We start from the raw sequence: 22,666 nt of genomic DNA, 5'->3' as shown, positions 1-22,666 counted from the left end.
ACTGAGGCAGCAGTGAAGGGACCTGTCCAAGGTCCCCCAGTTATTTGTATCTGAGGCAAGACTTAAGGAAGGCCTTCCAGATTCTGGGCCCAGGGCTCTAGCCGCTGGCCTGATTCTTGCTAGCTTTGAAGACAGGCCAAACCACATGATCTTTTCGGGTCTCAACTTTCAGGTCTGGAAAATGGGGTGATCCCATGACCTTGCCCTTCTAGCTTCCCAGGGCCCTGGATTATGGCCCCAGATCCCCTGGGGAGCCTTCTGCTAGATCCCTGCTTCCCAGGCTGGCCCCACCTGCCCGAAGGAAGCCTGTCCAACAACGCTGGCTGATGGGGAATCCCCACAAGAGCCCCAGAGAATGGGGGGAATGTAGACAGGCCTGCTCTGGAGGAGCCTCGCCCAGGATGCAGAGCTAGCCCTGCTCACTCTTGGGGAGAGCCAGGAAAAGCAATTGAACTCAGAGTTTGTCCCTCAAGAAGCTCCTTCCTGCCTCCCAGGCCCCAGAGGGGCCTCTTAATTGGCAGCCTCTCTTCCTGCTTCACCTGGGTCTCCCTGGAGGATTCCCAGACCAGTCACTCATTGGCTCCTATGAGGCCCCAGCTGCCACCATCAGATGGCGTCAACTGTGCCATGGAGGAGTCAGCTGGGCCCCCCCCTTGCCTCCTCAGTTTTGTCCTTTCTCTGGACCCCCAGCCCCCCCCCCCCCAAACTCTGGCCACTGTATTTCCTCACTTGGTGAACTTCAGTCCCATGGAGTAGACAATGCAGATGATGGGGAACCAGGGCAGGTTGGAGGGAAGAAAAGATTTCCTCTCCATCAGAGCCCGGCAGGAGGAAAATGAGCTGAAGGGGCTGGGAGAATGGGAGTTGGCGTTATAGAGCTCCCCAGATCTGGGGCTCTTCGAGAGAAAGCTATGTGAACATTTGGGGGGGTTGTAGAGAGGGGATTCTTTTTCAGGTCAGGATTGGACTGGATGGTCTCCAGAGATCTCCCAGCTCTGATGTTCTGGGGCCTTTCTACATGGCCTTCTCTGCGCTCTGACCCCTGGGCAGCCCCTTCCTCCTGACTCGGGGTGTATCATATGGCAGGCCCCCTGCCTCAGCTCTCAACTCAAGGTAGAGCCCCTGGTGGGGCTTCACTGAGAAGGCACTGGTGTCTCCCAGGGCCCTGTGGCCCAATAATGGAAATATGAGGAAGACCCCCAGCACCCCAAGGATGTCAAAACCCTGAGGGTTTCAGGGTTGGGACAGTCTAATCAGTGCTAAAAGAATTGGCCAGACGAACTTTAGAAGCATCCATTTATTTTCTATGACACCCACATCTTCCTCCCACACCAGTCCTTTCCCAGGTTCCTAGCTGAGGACCCACACACCTTAGACTATAAGTAGATGGAGTTTCTCTTTATATCTAGGGAAACCAAGGCAGCAGATACTTGCTGTGACTCTCTGGCACAGACTCTCCCTCTGGGTCCTGGGTTCAGATTTGTTTTGGTCCTCTCTGGGCCTCAGAGCAATGTCCAGAGAAGGGCTTAGACCCCAGTTTCTAAGGTCCAGGCCTGGCTTGGCAGCTGAGGCTCTTGGCCTGAATGGTCTGGGAAGGGGAGGGGAGGGTCTCTTCAGCTCTATGGTCTTAAGAGGTAGTGCTGTGATGGAGAGACCCTCCATGGGAGGGCCAGCTCTGGAGCCTACCCTTGCCAGGACCAGGGATGATTTGTCTTCTCCTCCTCCACTTCTTCCTCCCACTATCAGTCCTGGTGGGTTCCAGAAGGAGGCAGAGAGGGGAAAGAGCTGAAAGTCTGGCAGTCATTCCCTTTCTGTTTCCACCACCCAGGAGAGCCCTGGAGCATCTGGTGGGAAGGGCCTGGGGACTGAGCCTTGGTCCTCTTTTTTTTTTTTTTCCCTTTTGCTTGGTGGTTGTATCAGATCCCATGCATGGATTCAATGTCCACCTCCAGGCCACTAATGACCAAATCTTCTCCAGCCCTAGCTTCTCTCCTGGACTTTGGTTGAGGATCTCCTGTTGTCTATTAGACATCTTGAACTCCCACATCCAAAATGGAACCCACATTCCCCCTCCTCCACTCCCTCTTAGGATCTTCTCTATGACATCAAGGGACAGTCCCAGGCTCACAGGCAGCAGGGGCTGCAGGAATTATGGATGCAGAGTCCGGGGTAGGGGACAGTGAGGGAAGGGTGGGCATCCCTGTGGGATAAGAGCTGGGCTTCCCTCCTGTTCTGATCTGTGGACTGGCCCAGAGATGAAGCTGGTGACACCAGCCTTTCCCAGTCTCGGGTAGCTTCACCCTTCTCTGATTCAGGGCTCTGGTGATAAAGGAACCAGGATGAGGAAGGCAAGGGGGGCTCTGAGGGCAGGGGCCAGGGTGATGCAGCCTCAGAGGCTCAGGTCTGGGTCAAGGAGGGAGGTCAAAGCTTTAGTGTGGCATGTTAGGGAAAGAGACCAGAGGATGGGTCAGAAATGTATGGAGGCCAAGATCCAGGCTCAGCCCTGCCCGCTCCTGGGGACTAGGGAAGAGCCCCTCTGGATGGGGGGGTGACTGAAGAACCACTCAGGGACTCTTCTGTCTTGCCCTCTCTAAGGGATGGTGAGGCAGACTGCTGTGGGGGAGCTGGGAGGCTGGAAATCCCATGGATTTGAGCCAAGGCAGTCCCAGTGGGAGACCCTGGTGTTGGTGCAGTGACCAAGAAAGACACCACAGGGGAGGAGAGGGAGCAGGCAGAGAACAGATGGGGAGGAGCGGGGGAGGGAGGCTGGGCAGAAGGGGAGGCAGGGGCTTTCAGAAGGGCAGGAAAGCTCTGTGACCCAAGAGGGGCCTGCTGTCCGGCCAGAGGAGTCTGGGGAGCTGGCTCAGTCTGGCTCCAGTGGTCAGGGGGAGTCCAGGCTGAGGTGGGAATCCCTGCCATGAGGCAGACTCGCTGATGTTCCTCCAAGGCCTGGAGCCAGCGCTTCACCTCAGCCTGCAATGACCAGATCTCCTTGCGAAGGGCTCGGTTGTCCTTCTCCAGCCACTCATGTTCCTGAGACCAGAAAGAGAAAGGGTTCATCAGAGTGAGGAAGCCGGGACGAAATGCGGCCGAGGCTGCTCCATGCTGGTGGGGCTGTGGGAAAGCTGGCACACTCTGGTAGGCTGCTGCCAGAGAGTGAAAGGTCCACCTGCTCCAGTTTTTCATCTGGGCTAAGTTCATCCTCTGACCCAGAGGAGCTTTTATTAGACACATACCCCATGGCAGTCAAAGTTTGCCGAAGAGAGCAAAAATCCACACCAATACTGACCCAAACAGCCATAACAGTGTGGTAGCACAAACCAAAGAGCTAGAAACAAAAGTGGGGGCCTGTTCACTGGGGGTGGAGCAATGGTCCATGAATGCAATGGGTTGTTATGGCGGAATAAGAAACAGAAAGGTGTAGAAGGACACAGATCAAAATAAACAGAAGCCAAAGAGCAAGATGGGTGACCAACACAACCATATAAAGAGATTATAAAAAGAAAGCCATCTAAATAATAATTAAAACCAAAAACCCAAACCAGGGGAAGAGAGAATAGCCGACCTCCCTTCTCTGGCCAGAGGAAGATGAAGCCCTGAGACAGAAGGTGGTATTTGCTGGGGAGGTTTTACTGTTTTTCTCTTACACAATCCGGCAAGGGGAGAAGGACCTCTGTCTAACCCCGCCTCAAATGACTGTAAACAGAGGTCTACAAAAAGGAACCAGAGGGGAAGATCCAAGCGCAGACCTTGCAGATCCATAAATGCTGTTGTCATTATCAACAAGGGGCCTGGTGGCTGGTCCTTTGACCTTTGCCCCTGCCCCCAGCTGGGGCTCCCCCCCCATCACACCCTCAGCAGGCCTCCCTTGGTGAGCCTAGGAACCCTCAGGAAGCTTTGCTTAGCAAAATCCCAAGGAGGCCCTGACCTCTTCTTTGCCCCTTCTCCCCAATGCTCCTGGTCCTGTTCTCCACGGCCAAGGCCGGTGGCTCTGAGCCCTCTTCTTCCTCCCTTCTGAGTCTTGTCTTCCTCATTAGACTGGGCGCTCCTTGAGGGCAGGGACTGTCTTTTGCCTCCTTTTGTATCCCCAATCACTTAGCACATTATCTGCCGAGCATACACTAGGTGTTTAATAAAAGTTGATTGATAAATTGATTTCCCATGCTAAATGCTCCCAACTGCTTTGCCATGATCTCCAGGCCCGCCACAAGACTGGATGCCCACCTCCAGACTTTCTGGGGTTCCTGACCCCAGGCCCAAGGACTGAGCTGAGCATGGTTTGGGATGCTTCTCTAGAGCACATCACATCCCCTCCAAGAGCCTCAGTTTCCTCCTCTAAAATAGGGGTCATCCTCCTAGTGGGACCTGCCTCACATGCTAGAGAAAGGTGACATGGGAAAGGTGATGGGATCCTGCTTTCCAGAATCCAGGGAGAAGCAGCATCAGAAAAGAGCCCAGATCCTGATCCCAGACCGAGGCCTCCCTGGAAGAACTAAATTCAAGCATCTGAAGAGTCCTTATCTATTTGACCCCCAAGATTGCAAAACTGGGAGCAATGGAGAGAAAGAAGTTACATTTGGAAAAGCTTCCTAACATTGTAAACTAGGATGAATTGCCTTGCAAAGTAGTGAGTTCCCCATCACTTGAGGTATTCAAGCAGAAGCTAAGAGTATTGTCATGGGGAATCTGGACTGGATGCCCTCTGAGGTCCTGCCCAGCTGGAGGAGGCTGAGGTTCTAGGAATGGACTCTGGGTGCGGGGATGCAGAGGGTAGCCAGGGAAGGGAGTCCCAGACCTGGTGCAGCTCATCGGCCTTATCGGTGTGCTTCTGCCGGCTCCGCTGGGCCGCCACTCGGTTCTTCTGTCTGCGCTTCAGCTGCCTCTCCACCTCCCTGGAATCCTGGGGGCAAGAAGTCCTTGCTGTACCACAGAGCTGACCTTCTTCCATGCCCCGACTCGCTCAACATCCCTCCAGGTGCCCACATCCCCCAAGAAGCCCAGCCTGGTTGGAGCTTCATGCTGCCCGGCCCTGCCTCCAAGTCACGGTTTTATGCACCCCATTGTGGAGGAAATTGGGTCTGGGGTCTGAGGAGCTGGCCCCCTCTCCTTCCTACCTCTGTGCTGTGGGCAAGGCCCTTGCTTTCCCAAGGCTCTTAATTCTAGGGTCTGCCCTCTTCTCATTGTTTCTAGTTTATTCTGTTTAGACCTAGTCTGCATTTGGAGATTTGCATATTGTTCACCCCCCTCCCCAAGTCTGGAATAGACATGAGAACAGACTTTTAGCCTTCCTTTGTAAGCCCAGCATACAGTAGGCACTGCATAAGTGCATTCTGCCCTACTGACTGACCAGAGAGCTTGGATTAAATGACCTTCTGCATCTCTGCTCCTTCTCCCCACCTCTTCCCTCCCCAGGTTTCCTTTCCAGAGTCCCAGCCTCCTCTATCTGAGCCAGACCTCAGAGAGCATCCAGTCCACTCTTCTCCCTACAACACTCCTAGTCTTTGCTTGAATATCTCAGGGGATGGGGAACTCACTACCTTACAAGCTCCCTTACAGCTGTAATTATCATTCATTTTTATCTGTATGAGCTGGAGTCCTGGGCTCTCCATCCCCCTCTCTAAGCACAATGATCCAGGAAGCATCCGCCCTAGTTGAGGCGTTTAGTTTGGGACTTTTGTAACACTGAATTTTGCAAAATATTTTCATACATTATGTCATTTCAGCCTTGCCCAAGGCCAGTGAGGAAGGTGTCACGATTATTCCCATTTTACAGATGAAGACACTGAGGCTGGAAGTACTAAAGAAACCTGCCATGGGTCATGGAGCAAGCAACTATTAGGGGTGACATTTGAACCCAAGTCTGGCATTATCCTAGGAGGGAAGATGGCCAGAGGTCCAAAGTCTTGGGTTCTGATCCAGCCTCTGCCCTTCTGGGCCTCAGGAATCAGGGGCCTCATCCAGTTAAGGTTTGACAGATGAATGAGGATGAGTGCAAAGAGGGTGCTGGCTATCTGGAAGAGGAAAAAAGGAAGTCAGTGCTGGTGAAGAAGCCTCTGGCCTGGTAGAGGAACTGGAAAAAACCACATCAGTTTGGAAAGAAAAGCAAAGTTCAGGGATGGGGCAGAAGCCTGGATGGGGTGGGCATTTGGCTTTTGGATTCCCAGAGAGGAGGGGAAACTGAGGCATAGAGAAGGGCCTGGAACCAAGTATGACAGTCAGGTCTAGTGCCTGGACTCTACCATCTCTCTCTCTCTCTCTCTAACATAGAGGGAGAGAGCTTTAGGGGTGAGATCTGGCTTGGGTTCTTATCCCCCCAAATGGAAGCCCCCTTTCTAGGGCAAAGACAGACCTTGCCTGGTCTTCCTGACTCCCTTCTCTCCTGGGCTCCTCCTTTACCCCCTCCCCCTCCCTTGCCCAGTGACTCACAGTGACCAGCGGGAGCGTCTCTTCTTTGGAGGGGGGTGGCCCACTGCACAGGTGCATGGCTAGATTCCCTATGGGAAAGCCAGGTGAACGAGAGTCCCCCGTTCCTCAGGCTGCTTGCGGCTTCCCAGCTCCAGCTGCAGGAAGAGAAGCCCTTAAATCTCTGGTGACCACTCCTTCCCCAGAGCCCAGTTTCAGTTTCTCTGAAACCCTGGGGCTGCTCAGAATCCCAGGTTCCCGGGGTGCCCACGTGGCTGGACTTTCCTAATTTGACCAAGTCTTCTGGGAGGATAACAGAGAGCTGGCCATAGGCCAGCTGGTGGGGTGTTTGGGGGGTGGACAGGGAAGGGGAAATGGCTGAGAGCTAGAGAAGCCAGCCTCCGAGGAGAGGCGCCCAGGAGAGTCCTGCAGTGGGGGTCTGGAGGGGAGAAGAGTGGCATCCTGCCATGATGGGGCTGGTAGTCAGAGGAAATGCCAAGGAAGGCCTGAGAAAAGGTTTGGAGGCTGGAGAAAGCCAGGTGTGAATCTGAGCTCTCACAATGGCTGGCTGAACCTGTGTCCCCATCTGTTAAAACAAGGTTGGATGACAGGCTCCTGGGCTAAATGTTACTGCCCTAAGAGAGCCAGGCAGCCAGAGATTCCACCTGCTAATGTTGCTGGCTGTGGGACCAGTGCCAGGCGAGCCTCTGTTTCCCCATCTGTGAGATGAGGGGATCAGAGGGAATGCCCTCTCAAATCCCCCCCGGAGGCCTGGCAAGTCTTTGTTCCATTTCTGCCAGCGATTAAGGCTGTCCCCTGGACTCCGGGAATCCTCCTCCTCCCATTTCCTCCCTCCCTCCCCAGGGCTAGTTCGGCCTCTACTGAACCACCTTGGCCTTGGCCCCTGGGGGGCTGGAGGCTCAGTGAGGGGGAGCTGTGAAATCGAGAGGCAATGAGGATGGCATCTCTCTGCTGGGTAGGTGGGGCCAGGTCTCCTCCGGAGGAGACAGTTCATCAGGAGCTGGCTTGGCTCCAGCACCCCACGCCATCCCTGGGTGAAGCTTCCTTGTCTATAAAATGAGGGGGTTGGAGGCGATGCCCCAAAGCCCAGGAGGGCCCCTGGGCAGTCTCTTTTCATGGGGAAGCTGGGTTTACAAACAGAAGCAGACTCCAGGTCCGGGAGGGTAGGGGATGGGGGTGGGGGCTGACGAAGCAGCATCTGCCAGGGCTGCAGCCCAAGGCTCCAAGCATGATGTAACTGCTGGAAAGAAGCACCTGGCGGGTGGGTGTGGCCAGGACCAGGGTGCCCTGGCCAGGGACGGTCTAAAGGTTGGCCTCAGGGAAGGGGGGGGGAATGCTCTGGTTCAGTTAATCTTCCTGGGTCAAGGCCAAGGTCCCCCCAAGGCTCCCTGAACTGCCCCTCCCTGCCTGCCCCCCCCCAACCCTCTCTGGGGCACTGGGAAGACCAATCAAGCCTGCCCTCAGGGAGCTGACATTCTTGGGACATCTGGCATAATGGTGATAAACCCAGAACCACATCCTCTCTTAGGCCACTCTGGGCCTTAGTTTCCTCATCTGTCAAATAGCTTGGGGTCATTGGGAGCATCAAACATTTTTTGTTTTTGCAAGGAAATGGGGTTAAGTGGCTTGCCCAAGACCACACAGCTAGGTAATTATTAAGTATCTGAGGTCACATTTGAACTCAGATCCTCCTGACTCCAGGGCCGGTGCTCTATCTGCTGCACCACATAGCCGCCCTCTGATGACCCTTTCTAGTAGAGGTTTTAAAAAATGTCCATAGTCACAAGACTGGAAAGGACACTAATGGCAGTCACTCAATAAGCTTTTATTAAGCCCTTCAGGTGTATCAGGACCTTCTTGAAGAAGACCCTGAGGTCAGGGAGGTGATATCAAGTGTCCCTGAATTGGATCTGACTGAGGGCGCTGTGCTAAGTCAGCATCTTGGTTCTCTCCTCCAGAGACAGATGTGGATCCGGACAACTAAGCTGGAGACACAAAGAAAGACAAAGGGCAGTGTCTGCCCTCAGGAAGCTCCTAGTCTAATGGAGTGTGGTGAGGGTGGGGGGACAACATGCAAACCACAGTGGTCAAACAGGCTAATAGATTGAAGGCTTCCTGGAGAAGATGAGAAAGGGTCCAGGGAAGCCAGGAGCCTTCTTTGCACCCAACAACATCAGCTCTCCCAGATGGATGCTATCCATCCACTGAGGGGCCTCAGACCCACAGCTTTAGAAGGTCAAAGACAGCTTGGCAGCCTCCAGTCCAACTGGACCCCAAAGGACCCCCCCAACATCTCCCCCTCTGCCCTATGAAGGCATCTCCAGATGCTGGGTCCACTCCCCTCTGGGCAGGCTCTCCTTGTTAAGGAGTTTTGCTGGCCTCCAATCTAACTTTTTGCTGCCCCGTGGTTCTGCCCTTTGAGGTCCAGGAGCTTCCCATACTCCTGTTGGTGGCTCCCTCTGTCCTGAGGGCATTGGCCCCAAGATACTGCCTAGCATTCAAGAGGGCCAGAAGAGCAGGGGTCCAGAGCAGCCTAGAGCCCATGAGAAAAGGCACCCCAGGGACTCTGGGGGCCCATCAATTATCATTCTCCTCCCTCTTCACTCATCCCAGGGGGAAGGAAGTCCCAGACCCTGCACTTAAAAAATCAACTTGTCTCAGTTGGTCCTAAGTTCTGTTTGTCTTTTCTGTTTGATCCCTGGGTAGATCTACCCAAAGATGGCTTTCAAAATCCAAAAAGAAAAAGACACCATGGCCTGTCAGCTCATCTTGTGCGGCTCACTGCCCCCCTCAGCCTTCCAGGCTTTACACCCTTACACCCAAGGTCCAGCTCTTCAGTGGGGACTTCCCTTCCTCTTTACAATCTCTTCCTCTCGTTTCCTAAGATACCCTGAGGGGGTGATCGTAATTAGCACTCACCTGGTAAATCAAACTGCCCCTATCCCCCCCCACCATGTTCCCTCAGACCCTGATGGAGAAGGCCTGGCACCCTGAGCTCCAAAACTTTGGGGAAAGCCGTGACTCCCAAGCCCACTTTCAGCCCAGTCCCTGCTACTACCAATGATGAGCCATCATTGGAAAGAAGGGACCCCCCCCTTTATTAACCCCAGCAACAACTGCCACCAACTGTCATCCACAGATAGAGGCGCCATGGCCCCACCCTGACCACCGAGTCCCCTACAAATTTAGATCATTTGACCTCTCCTGGACCCCCACTGCAGCAAGGGAATCTTTTTGCTGCTCTATTTCCCACTAACCACCATTTTCACCCCTCCTCAAGTCTCCCCTAGCTCCCCTTCCCTCCAACCCATCAGCTGAGAACCTTGACTCATTCTTTACTGAAAAAGTGGAGCCCATCGAGAGCTCTTCTTGCCCCCACCTCAATTTCTTCTGCCACCGTCTCCTCCGTCACCCATTGCATAGCAGCATGGGCCCTTCTTGTGGCCAAGGCAAACCTCTCTATACCACAAGTTCGCCCCTTCAGCTCTTCAATTCTTCCTGTATATGGCTGTTCCCTATTGCCTAGAAACATGCCCTCCCATCCCTCTGATATCGTCCCTTTTGTGGCTAACCTCCTTGAGAAGGCCCTCCCTAGGAGTTTCTACTTCACCCCCCTCTTTCTTATTAAATTGAAATCAATGTGCCAGATGTGCTCTGGAGATAAAGAAGCCTTCAAGGAGCTTCCCATCTATTAGCAGATGTATATAGCAAGCTATAGACAGGATAATAGGAAATAATTAATGGAAGAAAGATATGCAAATTAAGAGGGGGTAGGAGGCTTCCAGTACAAGATGGAGGTTTAGTTGCCATCTCCAGTTAGCAGAGAAATTGTTTTTTAAGATTTTTTTTTGGTGTTTGTGGACTTGCCCAAGGTCACACAGCTAGGTAATTATTAAGTATTGAGGTCACCTTAGAACTCAGGTTCTGCCGACTCCAGGGTCAGTACTCTATCCACTGTCCACCTCGCTGTCCCAGAGACTTATTTGTCCAATCCGATGGCCTTTTTCTCACCCTCATCCTCCTTGGCCTTGGCAGCCCTCACTCCTGGTGATTCCCCTCTCCTCCCTGACTCTTCTCTCTAGGGTTTTGGGCCATTGACCTTTTCTGCTTTCCCTCCTTTGTCTCTGACTGTTCCTCCCCCGTCTTCTTTGCTGGTTCTTCAACGGTCATGTTCACTGACTGGGGCGGTTCCCCATCGTGGGCTCTCTTAGGGAAGGGGGAGGAATCTAGAACTCACAATCTTAGAAGAAGAACGTTCAGAAATGGTATCACATCCAATTGGGCAAACAACAAATTATAAGCAAACCTCCCCAAATTCCTGGTTCTGGGGGGGTTCTGCCAGAAGGGGGGGCTACCCTCACGTGGGGTCATGGTCAGCTGGGTCTGCCCACCTCAGCTGTATGGGGGGAAGCTGGGGGCCTTCCTTTGAGCCCCGCTGGTGGGATGCTCTTTAGCCAGCCAATGGGGGCCGTGGCCCGGTGTTTGAGGGGCTCCAGAGAGCACTGTAAAGAATGAGCCCAAGTCCTGGGCCCTTCATCCTTCACGCCCCCTCCGGCCGAGGCACCCTAAGTCTGCCCAATGGAGCCTGTGGGCGCGCAGCGAAGGAAGGGGGGCCGCCCCCCGGCACCCCTGCAGTCCCAGCCCGCTGTGCCCGCCCCCGAGCCCCCCGAGCCCCCCGAGCCCAAACAGCTGCTGAATAATTAACGCTTGTGCACTTGCTGGAGAGCCACCGCCCCGGGAGCCGGCCCTCGGCCTGCTGGGAAATGGAGTCCAGAGAAGCTCCCTGAGCTTCATGGGAAATGAAGTCTTTGCAGCTTCCAGCGGCCCCCGGAGCTCAGCCAGGCCCGCATCACGAGCCGTGCCCCTCGGCGGCTGGCCTCCTCCATGACCCCGTCCCTGGGGAAAGCTGCGCCGCGTAAAGCGGTCGGGCCGTGCGCCGGGTCCCGCGGGCCGAAGCGGCGAGGCGGGCTGTTTGGCCCCGGGCGCCCGCCGTAGCCCCGCCCCCGCTCGGCTTCCCCGGGGCGGTGCCTCCTCCAGCCGCGGGCTCCGGCGAGAAGGGGCTGGCCCAAACCAGAGCTGGGCCAATCGGGTCGCGGCCCGAGGGCGCGCTGGCCAATGAGAGGGGGGAACGGGCTACCAAACTAGGAAGGCGCAGCGTCGGGGAGGGGAGACGGGGACCATGGGGCTTCTGACCATCCTGAAGAAGATGAAGCAGAAGGAGCGGGAGCTGCGGCTCCTCATGCTGTATCCTCCGCCTGACGGGACCCTCGGGTGCCGGGGCGCGGGGGGCGCTAGCTTGGGGGGAAGGGAAGGGGGACGAGGGAGGAAGCTCCGCTCTGGGCCGGGCCCGGCCCTACCAACTGCCCTGCGTGGGCCACGTGGGCGGGGCCAGCCAATGACCCCGGGAGGGCGGGGTGGGGCCTGGGCCGTACCATGAGCCACCGAAATGGGGGGGTGCTGTCTGTAGGGCCTCCCAAGGGGCGGTGAGCGCGCAAAAGTGGAATCGCCCAACTGCCCGGGGGGGGGGGCTGCCAGGCGGAGGCCTTGCCCGCTGCCCCCAGCCCCCCGTGGCGGCCTCTCCCGGAGCCCCCCTTGCCCCTTCCCAGGCCTGCGCCTTCCAGTCCGAGTGCACAAGCAGGCCGCGTGGCCCGCGAGGCCACCAGACCGGTCCCGGGGCCCCTCCCCTGCCCCCCAGAAGGGTCCCGGCTCCTTAACCCCACCCCCAGTGGCCTGGACAATGCAGGGAAGACCACCATCCTGAAGAAGTTCAACGGGGAGGACATCGACACCATCTCACCCACCCTGGGCTTCAACATCAAAACCCTGGAGCATCGAGGGTGAGGGAGGCACCGGCCCCACGGCCCCGGGGACTCGGGGCTCAGCCTCACCCATCCATTCACCCCACTATCCAACCACCCACCCACCCATGCATTCAAGTATCCACGTATCCATCCATCCATCCAACCATCCATCCAACCAACCAACCATCCATCCAACTATTCACGTATCCATCCATCCATCCAACCATCCATCCAACCAACCATCCACCCATCCCTCCATCCATCCTCCCATCCGCCCCCCCATTCATCTCTCACCTACCCATTCATTACCTATCCATTCACCCACCCACTCACCCAACCATTCATCCTCCCATCCATCTACCCACCCATCTACCCATCCACCCACTCAAACCCACTCATCTGCTCACCCATCCACTTTCCCATCCATCCACCCACCCACCCATCCACCTACTCATCCTTCCCCCGCTTCTTCCTCAGGTTCAAGCTGAATATCTGGGATGTGGGTGGACAGAAGTCCCTGCGCTCTTATTGGCGGAACTACTTTGAGAGCACTGATGGCCTCATCTGGGTAGTGGACAGTGCTGACCAGCAGCGTATGCAGGACTGCCGCCGGGAGCTGGAGAGCCTCCTTGTGGAGGAGGTGAGCAGAGTCGGGGTGGGGGAGGAAGCTGGGGGGGGGCAGAGATTGTCACTGTCTGAGTGGGGTGCAGCCTTCAGATAAAGACCCTTTGAAGATGAAGCTGGCAAAGTCCTCAGAGCTCATTTGGTCCTGTCTTCTGACTAGAAAGGGACACTGAGGCACACAACACAAGGACAGGAATTCTTGCTTTTGTCTTTGGCTCCCCAGCAGAGGCCTGGGCCATGGTAGGGACTGAACAAATCCCAGATCAGATTCATGTGGGACAACATTTTTGTCCTACTCCTCCAGCCATAAGGAAGCCCTAAGAGCTTCCAGGGCCCTGGAACCTTGCACGAGTCAGAGCCAGGAGACAGATCCCAGGTTCTAAGCCACAGTTATGGGATGATGAAGGCAGATGGGCAGGAATGGAAGAGAGTGGAGGGGAGCCTGGGAAGGGAGCCACAGAAAAGAGGCTAGAGGAGGCCAGGCAGCCAATGAGGAAGGCTGGCCTAGACCTTATGCCACCTCTATTTTCCCTCTTAGCGCCTGGCAGGAGCCACTCTCCTGATCTTTGCCAACAAGCAGGACCTCCCCGGGGCTCTGTCCTCTAACAACATTCGAGAGGTGAGTGGAGGCCTTGAGAGTCCTCGAGGTGGGAAGAGGGGTCTGAGTGTTTGTGGGCCTGCTCTCTGAGGGTTCCCATCCTTCCCTCAGATCCTGGAGTTAGATGGCATCCGCAGTCACCATTGGTGTATCCAGGGCTGCAGTGCAGTCACCGGAGAGAACCTGCTTTTGGGGGTCGACTGGCTCCTGGATGACATCTCCAGCCGTATCTTCACCTCTGAATGACCCCTGCGTCCAAATACCAGCTCCTGGACTGAACCCTTGACCCACCCAAAGAGTGGCCCCTCCATGCATCCCCGGCTCCCGCCACCCATCCTGATCCTCTCTGGCCCGGGGCCCCCGGGGAGCCAGGTTCAGAGGTGGACGGAAGCCGGCGGCACCCCAACTAACGCCTCCTCCCCCGTGTCCTCACCAGATGCTACTCACGCTGTTTAAGGGGAGAGACCCTGCTGCTCTGTGGGAGTGCCTTCCCCCCGCTCCCCAGGGAGGAGCGGCCACCATTCCCCAGCCCCGTCCCTCCTGTGGCACTTTGTCTGTGGATGACAAAGCAGTGGGAAGCACTCCGGCGCCCCGAGTCTCCAGGCCCCTTCCTCTGCCCAGCTGATAGAATAAAAGCCCGTTGTACCCCTCCTCCTGGCTGGTCTCCTTCCTCCCAGGCCATCTCCCCATCATGCCCAAGGAGGAGAGTACCCAGAAAGGCTACAGGAACCGGGGAGGTACCAGCCCCCTACCACACTTGGGAGAGAGCGGGGAAGGCCCCCTCCAGCGGGCAGCCCTAGAACTCTCTGGAAGGATACTGGCAAGAAGAGGAAGTGACCCAGGCAGAGGCCTGGCCGGTGTGTGGAGGGGGACAGGCGGAGACTGGGGGGGAGCCTGCCCCCCATCACCCTGCCTCACGGCCCCACCCGGGAAACCTGGGGAGAAATGGGGCAGGGGAGGGGGCTTAGCCCAGGGGCGCTCCGGGCTGGCTGGGGCTGGGGGCGGGGCCCATTCTGCGCCGTCCCCAGGGGGCGGAGTTTGCGGACGGTCCCCGGCCGCGGCTCCCGGAAGGGCAGCGGGGGGCGGGCCGAGCCGCGCGGAGCCCTGCGCGTGCGCAGGAGAGGCGGCGGCCCGGGAGGGGCGGGGCGGGGAGGAGGAGCGGGGCGGCCAGGCCGGGCGCCCAGGGCCGCCGCGGGCCGCCGGGCTCCGGCTCCTCTCCGGGGATGTCCCTCAGGGCCAAGGACGACTTCCGGCGGCTGTACACGGTGTCGGACACGCGGACGCACCCCAAGGGCTACACGGAGTACAAAGTGACCGCGCAGGTGACGGCGGGCCGGGGCCCTTTAAGTGGGCGGGGCGGGCGGGGCCACGCTGGGGGGCGCCGGGACCGGACTACGGGGGGGGGGGGGGGCCTTGGGGGGCAGAGGCCGGGGGTCCCCGGGGCGCCTCCTCACCCCGCCCCCCGTTTCTCCTGTCTAGTTCATCTCCAAGACCAACCAAGAGGACGTCCAGGAGGTACCTGGCTCTTCTCGCCGGCAAGCCCGGGGCTCTGAGCCCCCGCTTGTGCCCCCGCGGCAGCCACGGAGCTGGCCCGGACCCCGGGACCCCCTGACCCCGCGGCCCCGGGAGCCCGGGACCCCGAGGCCCCGGGAGCCTGAGACCCCGTGACCCCGCGGCCCCGGGAGCCCGGGACCCCCTGACCCCGCGGCCCCGGGACCCCCTGACCCCGCGGCCCCGCGAGCCCGGGACCCCCTGACCCCGCGGCCCCGGGACCCTGTGACCCCGAGGCCCCGGGAGCCCGGGACCCCCTGACCCCGCGGCCCCGGGACCCTGTGACCCCGCGGCCCCGGGAGCCCGAGACCCCGTGACCCCGCGAGCCCGGGACCCCCTGACCCCGCGGCCCCGGGACCCTGTGACCCCGAGGCCCCGGGAGCCCGAGACCCCGTGACCCCGCGGCCCCGGGAGCCCGAGACCCCGTGACCCCGCGAGCCCGGGACCCCCTGACCCCGCGGCCCCGGGACCCTGTGACCCCGAGGCCCCGGGAGCCCGGGACCCCCTGACCCCGCGGCCCCGGGACCCTGTGACCCCGCGGCCCCGGGAGCCCGAGACCCCGTGACCCCGCGAGCCCGGGACCCCCTGACCCCGCGGCCCCGGGACCCTGTGACCCCGAGGCCCCGGGAGCCCGAGACCCCGTGACCCCGCGGCCCCGGGAGCCCGAGACCCCGTGACCCCGCGAGCCCGGGACCCCCTGACCCCGCGGCCCCGGGAGCCCGGGACCCCCTGACCCCGCGGCCCCGGGAGCCCGGGACCCCGAGGCCGTGGGAGCCTGGGACCCCGCAGCCCTGGGAGCCCCCGGCCCTGGGACCCCGTGACCCCGAGACCGTGGGAGCCTGGGACCCCGCAGCCCCGGGACCCCGCGACCCCGCGACCCCGCGGCCAGGCACAGTCGTGGTTCGCAGTCTCCCTGACAGTTATGGTGGGAAAGAAGAATCGGAACTTAAGGGGGAAAACCTGCCAGAAAAGAGAACCGGCCCCTCTGGTGGGCGGGCAGACCCCGCAGCTTCTTCTCCCGACCCACGAACCTTTCGGGATTGCCCTCCACCCTCGCGGCTAACCACGCCGTTTTGCCAGCCGTGTGGCCGGTGCCCTCCTGGCCCTGCCTCCGGGCCTTCCCTCCCGACTTCTTAAAGAACACAGCTCCTTCAGCGTCTTCTGATGGATGGGAGCCCCTCGTTTTCCAATTCTCTGCTCCCACACAAAGAGCCACTATGCACATGGGGGGTTTCCCCCTTTTGTACACTCTTTGGGCCAGAGACCTCACAGTGGCCTGGCTCCATCAAAGGGTCTGCAGTTCTGTTGCCCTTTGGGCGCAGTTCCAGGCTGCTCTCCAGAAAGGCTGGATCAGTTCACAGCCCCCCAACAGTGTGTTAGTGTCCCAGGTTTCCCAGATCCCCAAGGAGATATCTCTTGAGAACAGGTCCCTTCCCCAATCAGGCTGGAAGGCAGGAAGGGGCAGTTCTTTATGAGACACCCTCAGGGGACAGCCCCCTTTCTAGGTCCCGGGCCGTGGGGGCTCGATCTGGTGGGTAGAAGGACCTACTCCCAGCCCTGTGATCTTAGGCAAGTCCCTTCCTCTCCCTGGGCCTCAAGTTTCCCTGGCAGCAAAACAAAGAGATCTGAGGGCCCTGGTGGTTCTCATGCCGGACCATGGCTTCCTTCCCCTCTCTGGCCCAGGTGGTCGTCTGGAAACGCTACAGTGACTTCCGCCGCCTGCACGGGGATCTGGCCTATACTCACCGCAACCTCTTCCGCCGCCTGGAGGAATTCCCCACCTTTCCCCGGGCCCAAGTCTTTGGTGAGTGGTTTGAGGTTGGGGACAACCAGGGGCTGCAGAACCCTCAGATATCCGGCCTCGGTGTTTTCGTTATCTGAGATGCCCCTGGACTATGGGTCCGACGCTGCCCTTCTGCTGCTCATTGGCCATCCTGGCACTAGTGTTGTGGCTGAGGTCCTCTGATCCCCGGCCAGAAGCAGGCTCTCCCCACCTCTCCCTGTTCATGCTGCTGGGCCAAATAAGACAAAGGAACCCCCCCCCCCCCCATGACAGCTACAGTGAAGCCCACCCATTAATTACAAAGGGGAGAGATGAAATTCTGTGCTCCTTGACTGAGAAAAACAAATTTTAATTAAGAAAAAGAAGCTTTGTGGGTAGATTTGAGTGGGCATGGCAATGGGATGACCCACTGGCGTCAGCCACTCCTGTCCCTACTTTTCCTTACCCCCTATGGATCTTGTCTGAATGGCTTTGGGCCCCGGCCTGGCGCCAGGGGAGAAGGCTCACAGCTCTCTGTGTCCTTGGCCACAGGCCGTTTCGAAGCTTCGGTCATTGAGGAGCGGCGGAAGGCAGCGGAGGACATGCTGCGCTTCACTGTCAACATTCCTGCCCTCAACAACAGCCCCCAACTCAAGGAATTCTTCCGTGTACGTGTTTTTCCCTCAGTGGGCCCCCAGCCCCAGGCGAGGAGCATTGACTCCTCCAGACTTAGAAGACCCCAAGGGAGCTGTCCCTTCTGCCTCAGTTTCTCCCTTAAATGGGTTCAGGGATCTCTAAGCTCCCCCTCTCACCTCTAAATGTTCTCTTCTTGTAGGGTGGGGATGTGACCCGGCCCTCAGAACCCAATGACCTACCTATCCTGCCACCACCCCTGGTGCCCACGCCACCTCCAGAAGAGACCCAACTCCCCCAGCCTCTGCCAGCAGAGCGGTTGGGCCGTGAAGAGCTGGAGGAGGAGCATGAGAGGCCAGGTACTGGGGCAGGGGGTCCCAGGGGCATCTCTGCCCCTGAGAGTCCCACTCTTTGATAAGTTCACCCCGCTGAGGGACAGCGTGGAGCAGGAAGGGCCTTCTGTCAGCTTGGACACAGAGGCCTTCCTTTTTGCCAGCCATGTGACCCAGGCCTTGGTTTCTGTAAGGCAATGGGGTTAAGTGGCTTGCCCAAGGCCACACAGTTAGGTAATTGTTAAGTGTCTGAGGCTGATTTTGAACTCAGGTCCTCCTGACTCCAGGGCAGGTGCTTTATCCACTGTATCACCTAGCTGCTCTGGGTTTTGTATTTGTAAAAGAAGGGGTTTGGACTAGACCAATGGTGTCAAAGGTCCTTGCAGCCCCAGAGCCCGTTCTACCTTCACCTTCATTCAGGCCTCATCATCTCCCACAAGAACGGTCCCCTGGCCTCCTCGGCCAGAGTGACTGCCCTGAGCCAAGTCTGGCCACAACACATCCCTGCTCCCTGAGCTTTGGTGGCTCCCTCTGACCCTAGGATGAGACAGTTGTTTGATAAGCACTTATCTAGTGCCAGCTGTATACCAAATCCTGGATACAATCTGCCCTGCCACCTCCTTGCTCATCTCTCTATTGCTCCTGCCCTCTGACCTCCAGCCCAATTGGGCTTTTCCCATTCAGGAACTCTTTGCCCCCCAGCTGGTAGGCTGACCTTATTCCCCACCTCCTCCTGGAGCCCAAGGGCTCTTATTCTTTCAGTTGTTAGTTTCTTCCTTACGTTTATTTTGGGGGGTTCTCTGGGGGTGTTACCTCTTGTAGAGGCCAGTGTGGCATGCACTAAGGAGAACCTGAGTTCAAATCCTGTCTCAGACACTTAACTGTGGACCTCAGTTTCCTCTGGAAAACGAGTAGTGGGACAGGTCCTTCCTAGGTCATTTCTCCCTCAGGAGGTAAGCTTGCTAAGGACAGGCCTATTTTTGGTGTACAGTAGGCATCCTATAAATGCTCAGGGAGGAGTCCTCATGGGGCGCCCCCCTTTAGGGGAGGAACAGGCTTCAATACAGATGACCAAAGGATGAGCTCTGTAGAGAGGTGCAGACCCCTCATGGCTTCTTTCTGTAGGGGAGCAGCCTCCCTCCAGTCCTGCCCAGGAGGCCCTCGATCTTCTGTTCGATTGTGGGGCTCCCGAAGAAGAGACGGGCCCTGTGGCCCGAGGACCCCTCACCGAGGCGGAGTTGGCCCTCTTTGACCCATTTTCCAAAGAAGGTAGCAGCATCAGAAGGGAGGGCGGGCACTCCCCCAAAGGTAATGAGTTTCCTCTCATCAGAGTATTTGAGTGAAAGCTGGTGACCCCTTGTTAAAGAGGGAAATAAATGCCCGTTCAGATACTGGGCTTTGTGGGGGAGCCCAATGGCAATGGCTTCCCACGCTCTCCCCACTGGGACCCAGGGAGCACAACCTGAGGGAAAACAAGATCTGGGATCGGGAGCCAGCTTTGAGGCTCACCCGGCCTGAGCTGCTGCTTCACCCATGAGAGCAGAGGGGACCAAGGGTCCTGCTAGAGCTTGCCAGGGTCTGCCCAGTGTGGAGCTGGCAGTGGTCCAGGGGGAAATAAGGGAGGAGTTCCACCTCCATTTTATAGAAAAGGACACTGAGTCTCCTAGGGGAAACCTATCGAGGAAGCCTGAGACAGGATCTGAACTCGGCTCTCCCTGCGGCCTGTCCAGCAACCTTGTGGTCGGTGGAGCCGGGATCAGCCTGGAGGTCTCGTCTGGTCACCCGTGGCCCCAAACTCCGGAGATTCTCAAGGGGCATGGGGTGGCAGGGAGGCAGGGGGTGTTGGCCCTGAATCCCTCTTCTCTGGGCAGCAGAAGGTGCTGGACCTGGGCCCAGCCCCACCCACGGAGCTGACCTGGCAGCCCTGGGGGCAGAGCCCCAGACCCGGTGCCAGACACCTTGGGAGCCTGGAGGGGGGGAAGAGGGGGAAGAGGAGGAGGAGGAGGGGCCACGCCCAGCCTACCTGGACCAAGCTACAGACCTCATCACCCAGGCCCTGAAGGACGAGCAAGTGGGGGCCTATGCCGCAGCCCTGCAAGGGTACCGCGATGGGGTGGACGTGCTTCTCCAGGGGCTGCCAGGTGAGTGGGGGGGGCTCTTGGGGGTCACAATGACAGCAGGAAGTTCAGGTCGGGGTGGCCCCCCAATGGTGCAGAAGAGAGGCTGCCCTGGACTCTACTAGCAGGGAAGGAGGCAGATGCCCCCCAGTGATGGGACTGTATGCAAGGAGAGAAGATGCCTGGGCACCAGGCTGGGCCTGGGCGCTGGGGCAGCTCTAAGTAGTAGGTAGGCCCTGATGAGAAACCCTGCCATTTCACTAGTTTATGGAGGTGGAGGGGAAGGCCTCGCCCGGGGTGCCAAGGAGGATGCCATCTGTCAAAGGCTGGATTTGGACCCGGTCTTCCTGACTCGGCCCAGCCCGGGAGCTCCACCTGGGGGACCAAGGATGGGGGCCTGAGAGAGCCCCCCCACAGCCCCTTGAGAAACGGTCATGGTGGGAAGGAAAGGACCCTGGGTCAGAGGGCCCGAGTTCAATTCTCCCCTCCTGGGTGATGAGGGACAAATCCCCTTTCTCTGGGCCTCAGTTTCCCTCTCTGTAAGATGACCCTTCTGAGTTAGCCGAGCCCAGGTAGGGAGACGGAGGGACCCCTGAGGTCGGCCAGACAGGGAAACTGAGGCCCTGGACTGTTCCCCAGGCGACCCTAACTGTGCCCGCCAAGAAGGGGTGAAGAGGAAGGTGGCGGAGTACCTGCGGCGGGCCGAGGAGCTCCTGCGCCTCCAGCTGCGGCCCTGAGCCCCGGCCCTGCCTCAGTTTCCCCGGCTGTCGGGTCCCCCCCACCGAGGGGTGCCCCGAGGACAGTGTCGGGGGCTCCCCTGACGCCCCCCCGGGGGTCCACACAACTGCCACTCAGCGTTCCCCAAGTGCCCTTTGGACTCACTGCGGGGCTCCCCCCTCCCCGCCTGGAGCCTCCGCCCCGCCCCCAATAAAGGCCTGAGTGCATTGGAATCGAAGGGCGCCTGCTGCGCGGGGCATGACGGGAGGCAGCCTGGCGCGCGGTGCATTGTGGAACTGGGCCTGGATGCCACCGATTGCGGGGCCCGCTCGGGTGTGTCCCGGAAACCGGAACTAGAGCTGGGAGGGCGGGGCCAAGCACGCCGGCCCGGTGCGTCCCGGAAAAAAGCGGGCGGGGGCGGGGCCAGGAAGAATGGCTGACCGATTGGGGAGGAGGCGGGACGAAACAAGCTCGCGAGGCCGTGATTGGGCAGCTACGATCCTCGAGGGGCGGGGCCCAGGGGCTCCTCCTTCCGGCCAGGAGCTCCCGAGGCGGCGGCGGCGGCTCAGACCTCGGGAATCCGGGAATCCTGGAGGTGGCGCCGGCCCCCGGGGCTAGGCGGGGCGGGCCAGGTCTAGGCCACGGTCACGTGGGGAGGCGGGGACGAGGGGCGCGGCCGGGCCGCGGGGGGCCCCGGCCTTCCTCCTCCGGCTCGGCGCAGGCGCCGTAGCGCGCGGCCGGCGGGCATGCCGGTGCCGGGCGCGCTCCCGCTGGGCACGTGCCCGGACCTGTGCCCCGCGGCGGAGCGCGAGGCGCGCGAGCGGCAGCGGCGGCTGCACCGGCTGGAGGCGGCCCCGGCGCGCGCCGTCAAGGAGTACGCGCGGCCGGCGGCGGGCAAGGCGCGCCCGCCCCCCAGCCAGCTGCGGCCCCCCAGCGTGCTGCTGGCCACCGTGCGCTACCTGGCGGCCGAGGTGGCGGGCCGCGTGGACGTGCCGCCGCCCGTCGTGGCCGCCTTCGTGTGGGACCGGCTGCGCGCCGTGCGCCTGGACCTGGCGCTGCAGCCGTCCGCGCCCCCGGGCGACGCCGCCGCCGTGCTCGAGGCCGCGCTGGCCTGCCAGCTCTGCGTCCGCGGCGCGCCCGGCCCGGGCCCCGCGGGGCCGGACGCGCCGCTGCTGCAGGCGCAGATGCACGAGGCCTTCGGCTCCCTGCGCCGCCGCTACGCCGCCGCCGCCAGCCCCGAGGCCCACCCGCGCCAGGCCTTCTTCCAGAGCCTCTTCCTGCTCTACAACCTGGGTAAGGCGGGGGAGGGGCGCCGGGCGCTGGCGCGGCGGGGGTGGGGGAGCTGGCCCTGGTACTGAGAGGGCGCTGTCCTTGGTGCTGCCAGGCTGCCCCGAGGCCCTGCACCAGGTCCTGCTGCTGCCCCCCAGCCTGCGCTCCTGCCCAGCCCTGCGCCAGGCCCTGGCCGTGGACGCCGCCTTCCGAGAGGGCAACGCCGCCCGCTTCTTCCGCCTGCTGGCCGCCCTGCCCTACCTGCCCAGCCTGGCCGCCCAGCGCCACGTCGGGCCGGCCCGCCGCAGGGCCCTGGCCGCCCTGGCCCGGGCGCTGGGGACCCCACGCGGCCAAGCCTTCCCGCTGCCCCGCCTGGCCCACCTGCTGGCCATGGACAGCCTGACCGAGACCAGCGCCCTGTGCCGGGCCCACGGGCTGACCGTGGAAGGGGACGAGAAGGCCCTGTTCGTCCGCGGCTGCTACTCGGAGACGGGGCCTCCCCCGGCCCTGTCATGCGCCCTCCTGGTGGAGAGCAAGCTCGGGGGGCGCACGCTGGAACAGGTGGTGATGGGGGAGGAGGGGGATCCCGAGGAGGCCCTCCCCAGGACCGCCACGTGACTGGCGCCCCTCCCCTGCCTCGGCCAGTAAAGTTGGCCTTTGTGAGTGGGAGAGGGCAGGTGGGCTGGGCACCTGCCAGCGGACAGGCGGAAACGCCCCCCGTCCTGCTCCCCATGCGCACCTAGGGAGCACTGAGCTGCCCGCTGTCTTCTCCACCGCCACCACCTGCCTTCCAGCCCAGACGTGGAGGGACTGGAACCCAGAGCTCGAGGGACGTTTGG

The 22,666-nt window shown here is 60.0% G+C and overlaps 5 protein-coding genes across 11 annotated transcripts; 3 read left to right on the top strand and 2 right to left on the bottom strand.

Moving 5' to 3' along the window:
• Nucleotides 1-1,282: 1,282 nt before the first annotated feature.
• Nucleotides 1,283-11,813, bottom strand: BATF2 (basic leucine zipper ATF-like transcription factor 2). 5 transcript variants are annotated; one of them, XM_074231124.1, is made up of 4 exons: nucleotides 11,617-11,813; nucleotides 6,427-6,560; nucleotides 4,796-4,900; nucleotides 1,283-3,033 (listed from the first exon to the last, which is right to left on the bottom strand). In XM_074231124.1, the coding sequence occupies exons 2-4, from the start codon at nucleotides 6,481-6,483 to the stop codon at nucleotides 2,521-2,523; spliced, it is 675 nt and encodes a 224-aa protein (XP_074087225.1). In that variant the 5' UTR covers nucleotides 6,484-6,560; nucleotides 11,617-11,813; the 3' UTR covers nucleotides 1,283-2,520. The 5 variants fall into 5 exon arrangements, with proteins under 5 accessions (XP_074087225.1, XP_074087223.1, XP_074087224.1 ...); XM_074231122.1 differs by lacking the exon at nucleotides 11,617-11,813 and adding an exon at nucleotides 10,333-11,030; XM_074231123.1 differs by lacking the exon at nucleotides 11,617-11,813 and adding an exon at nucleotides 10,435-11,030.
• On the top strand, nucleotides 11,400-14,097 carry ARL2 (ARF like GTPase 2). The gene is made up of 5 exons (XM_074231127.1): nucleotides 11,400-11,667; nucleotides 12,150-12,260; nucleotides 12,702-12,864; nucleotides 13,387-13,467; nucleotides 13,558-14,097. The coding sequence occupies exons 1-5, from the start codon at nucleotides 11,603-11,605 to the stop codon at nucleotides 13,690-13,692; spliced, it is 555 nt and encodes a 184-aa protein (XP_074087228.1). The 5' UTR covers nucleotides 11,400-11,602; the 3' UTR covers nucleotides 13,693-14,097.
• Nucleotides 14,098-14,571: 474 nt separating this feature from the next.
• SNX15 (sorting nexin 15) lies at nucleotides 14,572-20,791 on the top strand. 3 transcript variants are annotated; one of them, XM_074231121.1, is made up of 8 exons: nucleotides 14,572-14,768; nucleotides 14,926-14,961; nucleotides 16,681-16,801; nucleotides 17,312-17,427; nucleotides 17,595-17,751; nucleotides 18,850-18,993; nucleotides 19,596-19,865; nucleotides 20,481-20,791. In XM_074231121.1, exons 1-8 carry the CDS (start codon nucleotides 14,670-14,672, stop codon nucleotides 20,576-20,578), a joined length of 1,041 nt encoding a protein of 346 aa, XP_074087222.1. In that variant the 5' UTR covers nucleotides 14,572-14,669; the 3' UTR covers nucleotides 20,579-20,791. The 3 variants fall into 3 exon arrangements, with proteins under 3 accessions (XP_074087222.1, XP_074087221.1, XP_074087220.1); XM_074231119.1 differs by having other exon boundaries at nucleotides 14,574-14,768; nucleotides 19,599-19,865; XM_074231120.1 differs by lacking the exon at nucleotides 14,926-14,961 and having other exon boundaries at nucleotides 14,573-14,768.
• On the bottom strand, nucleotides 15,004-16,222 carry LOC141517176 (uncharacterized; the record flags this gene model as incomplete). Its single annotated transcript, XM_074228033.1, has 2 exons — nucleotides 16,029-16,222; nucleotides 15,004-15,910 (listed from the first exon to the last, which is right to left on the bottom strand). Coding segments are annotated over exons 1-2 (1,101 nt in total), but the record flags the coding sequence as incomplete, so codon positions are not given.
• An 89-nt stretch (nucleotides 20,792-20,880) lies between the features above and the next one.
• On the top strand, nucleotides 20,881-22,542 carry SAC3D1 (SAC3 domain containing 1). The gene is made up of 2 exons (XM_074231118.1): nucleotides 20,881-21,851; nucleotides 21,943-22,542. Exons 1-2 carry the CDS (start codon nucleotides 21,305-21,307, stop codon nucleotides 22,443-22,445), a joined length of 1,050 nt encoding a protein of 349 aa, XP_074087219.1. The 5' UTR covers nucleotides 20,881-21,304; the 3' UTR covers nucleotides 22,446-22,542.
• Nucleotides 22,543-22,666: the final 124 nt, after the last annotated feature.

Source organism: Macrotis lagotis, chromosome 3, assembly GCF_037893015.1.
Source record: "Macrotis lagotis isolate mMagLag1 chromosome 3, bilby.v1.9.chrom.fasta, whole genome shotgun sequence".
Taxonomy (NCBI): domain Eukaryota; kingdom Metazoa; phylum Chordata; class Mammalia; order Peramelemorphia; family Peramelidae; genus Macrotis; species Macrotis lagotis.
This window is presented reverse-complemented; position numbering and strand designations above follow the sequence as displayed.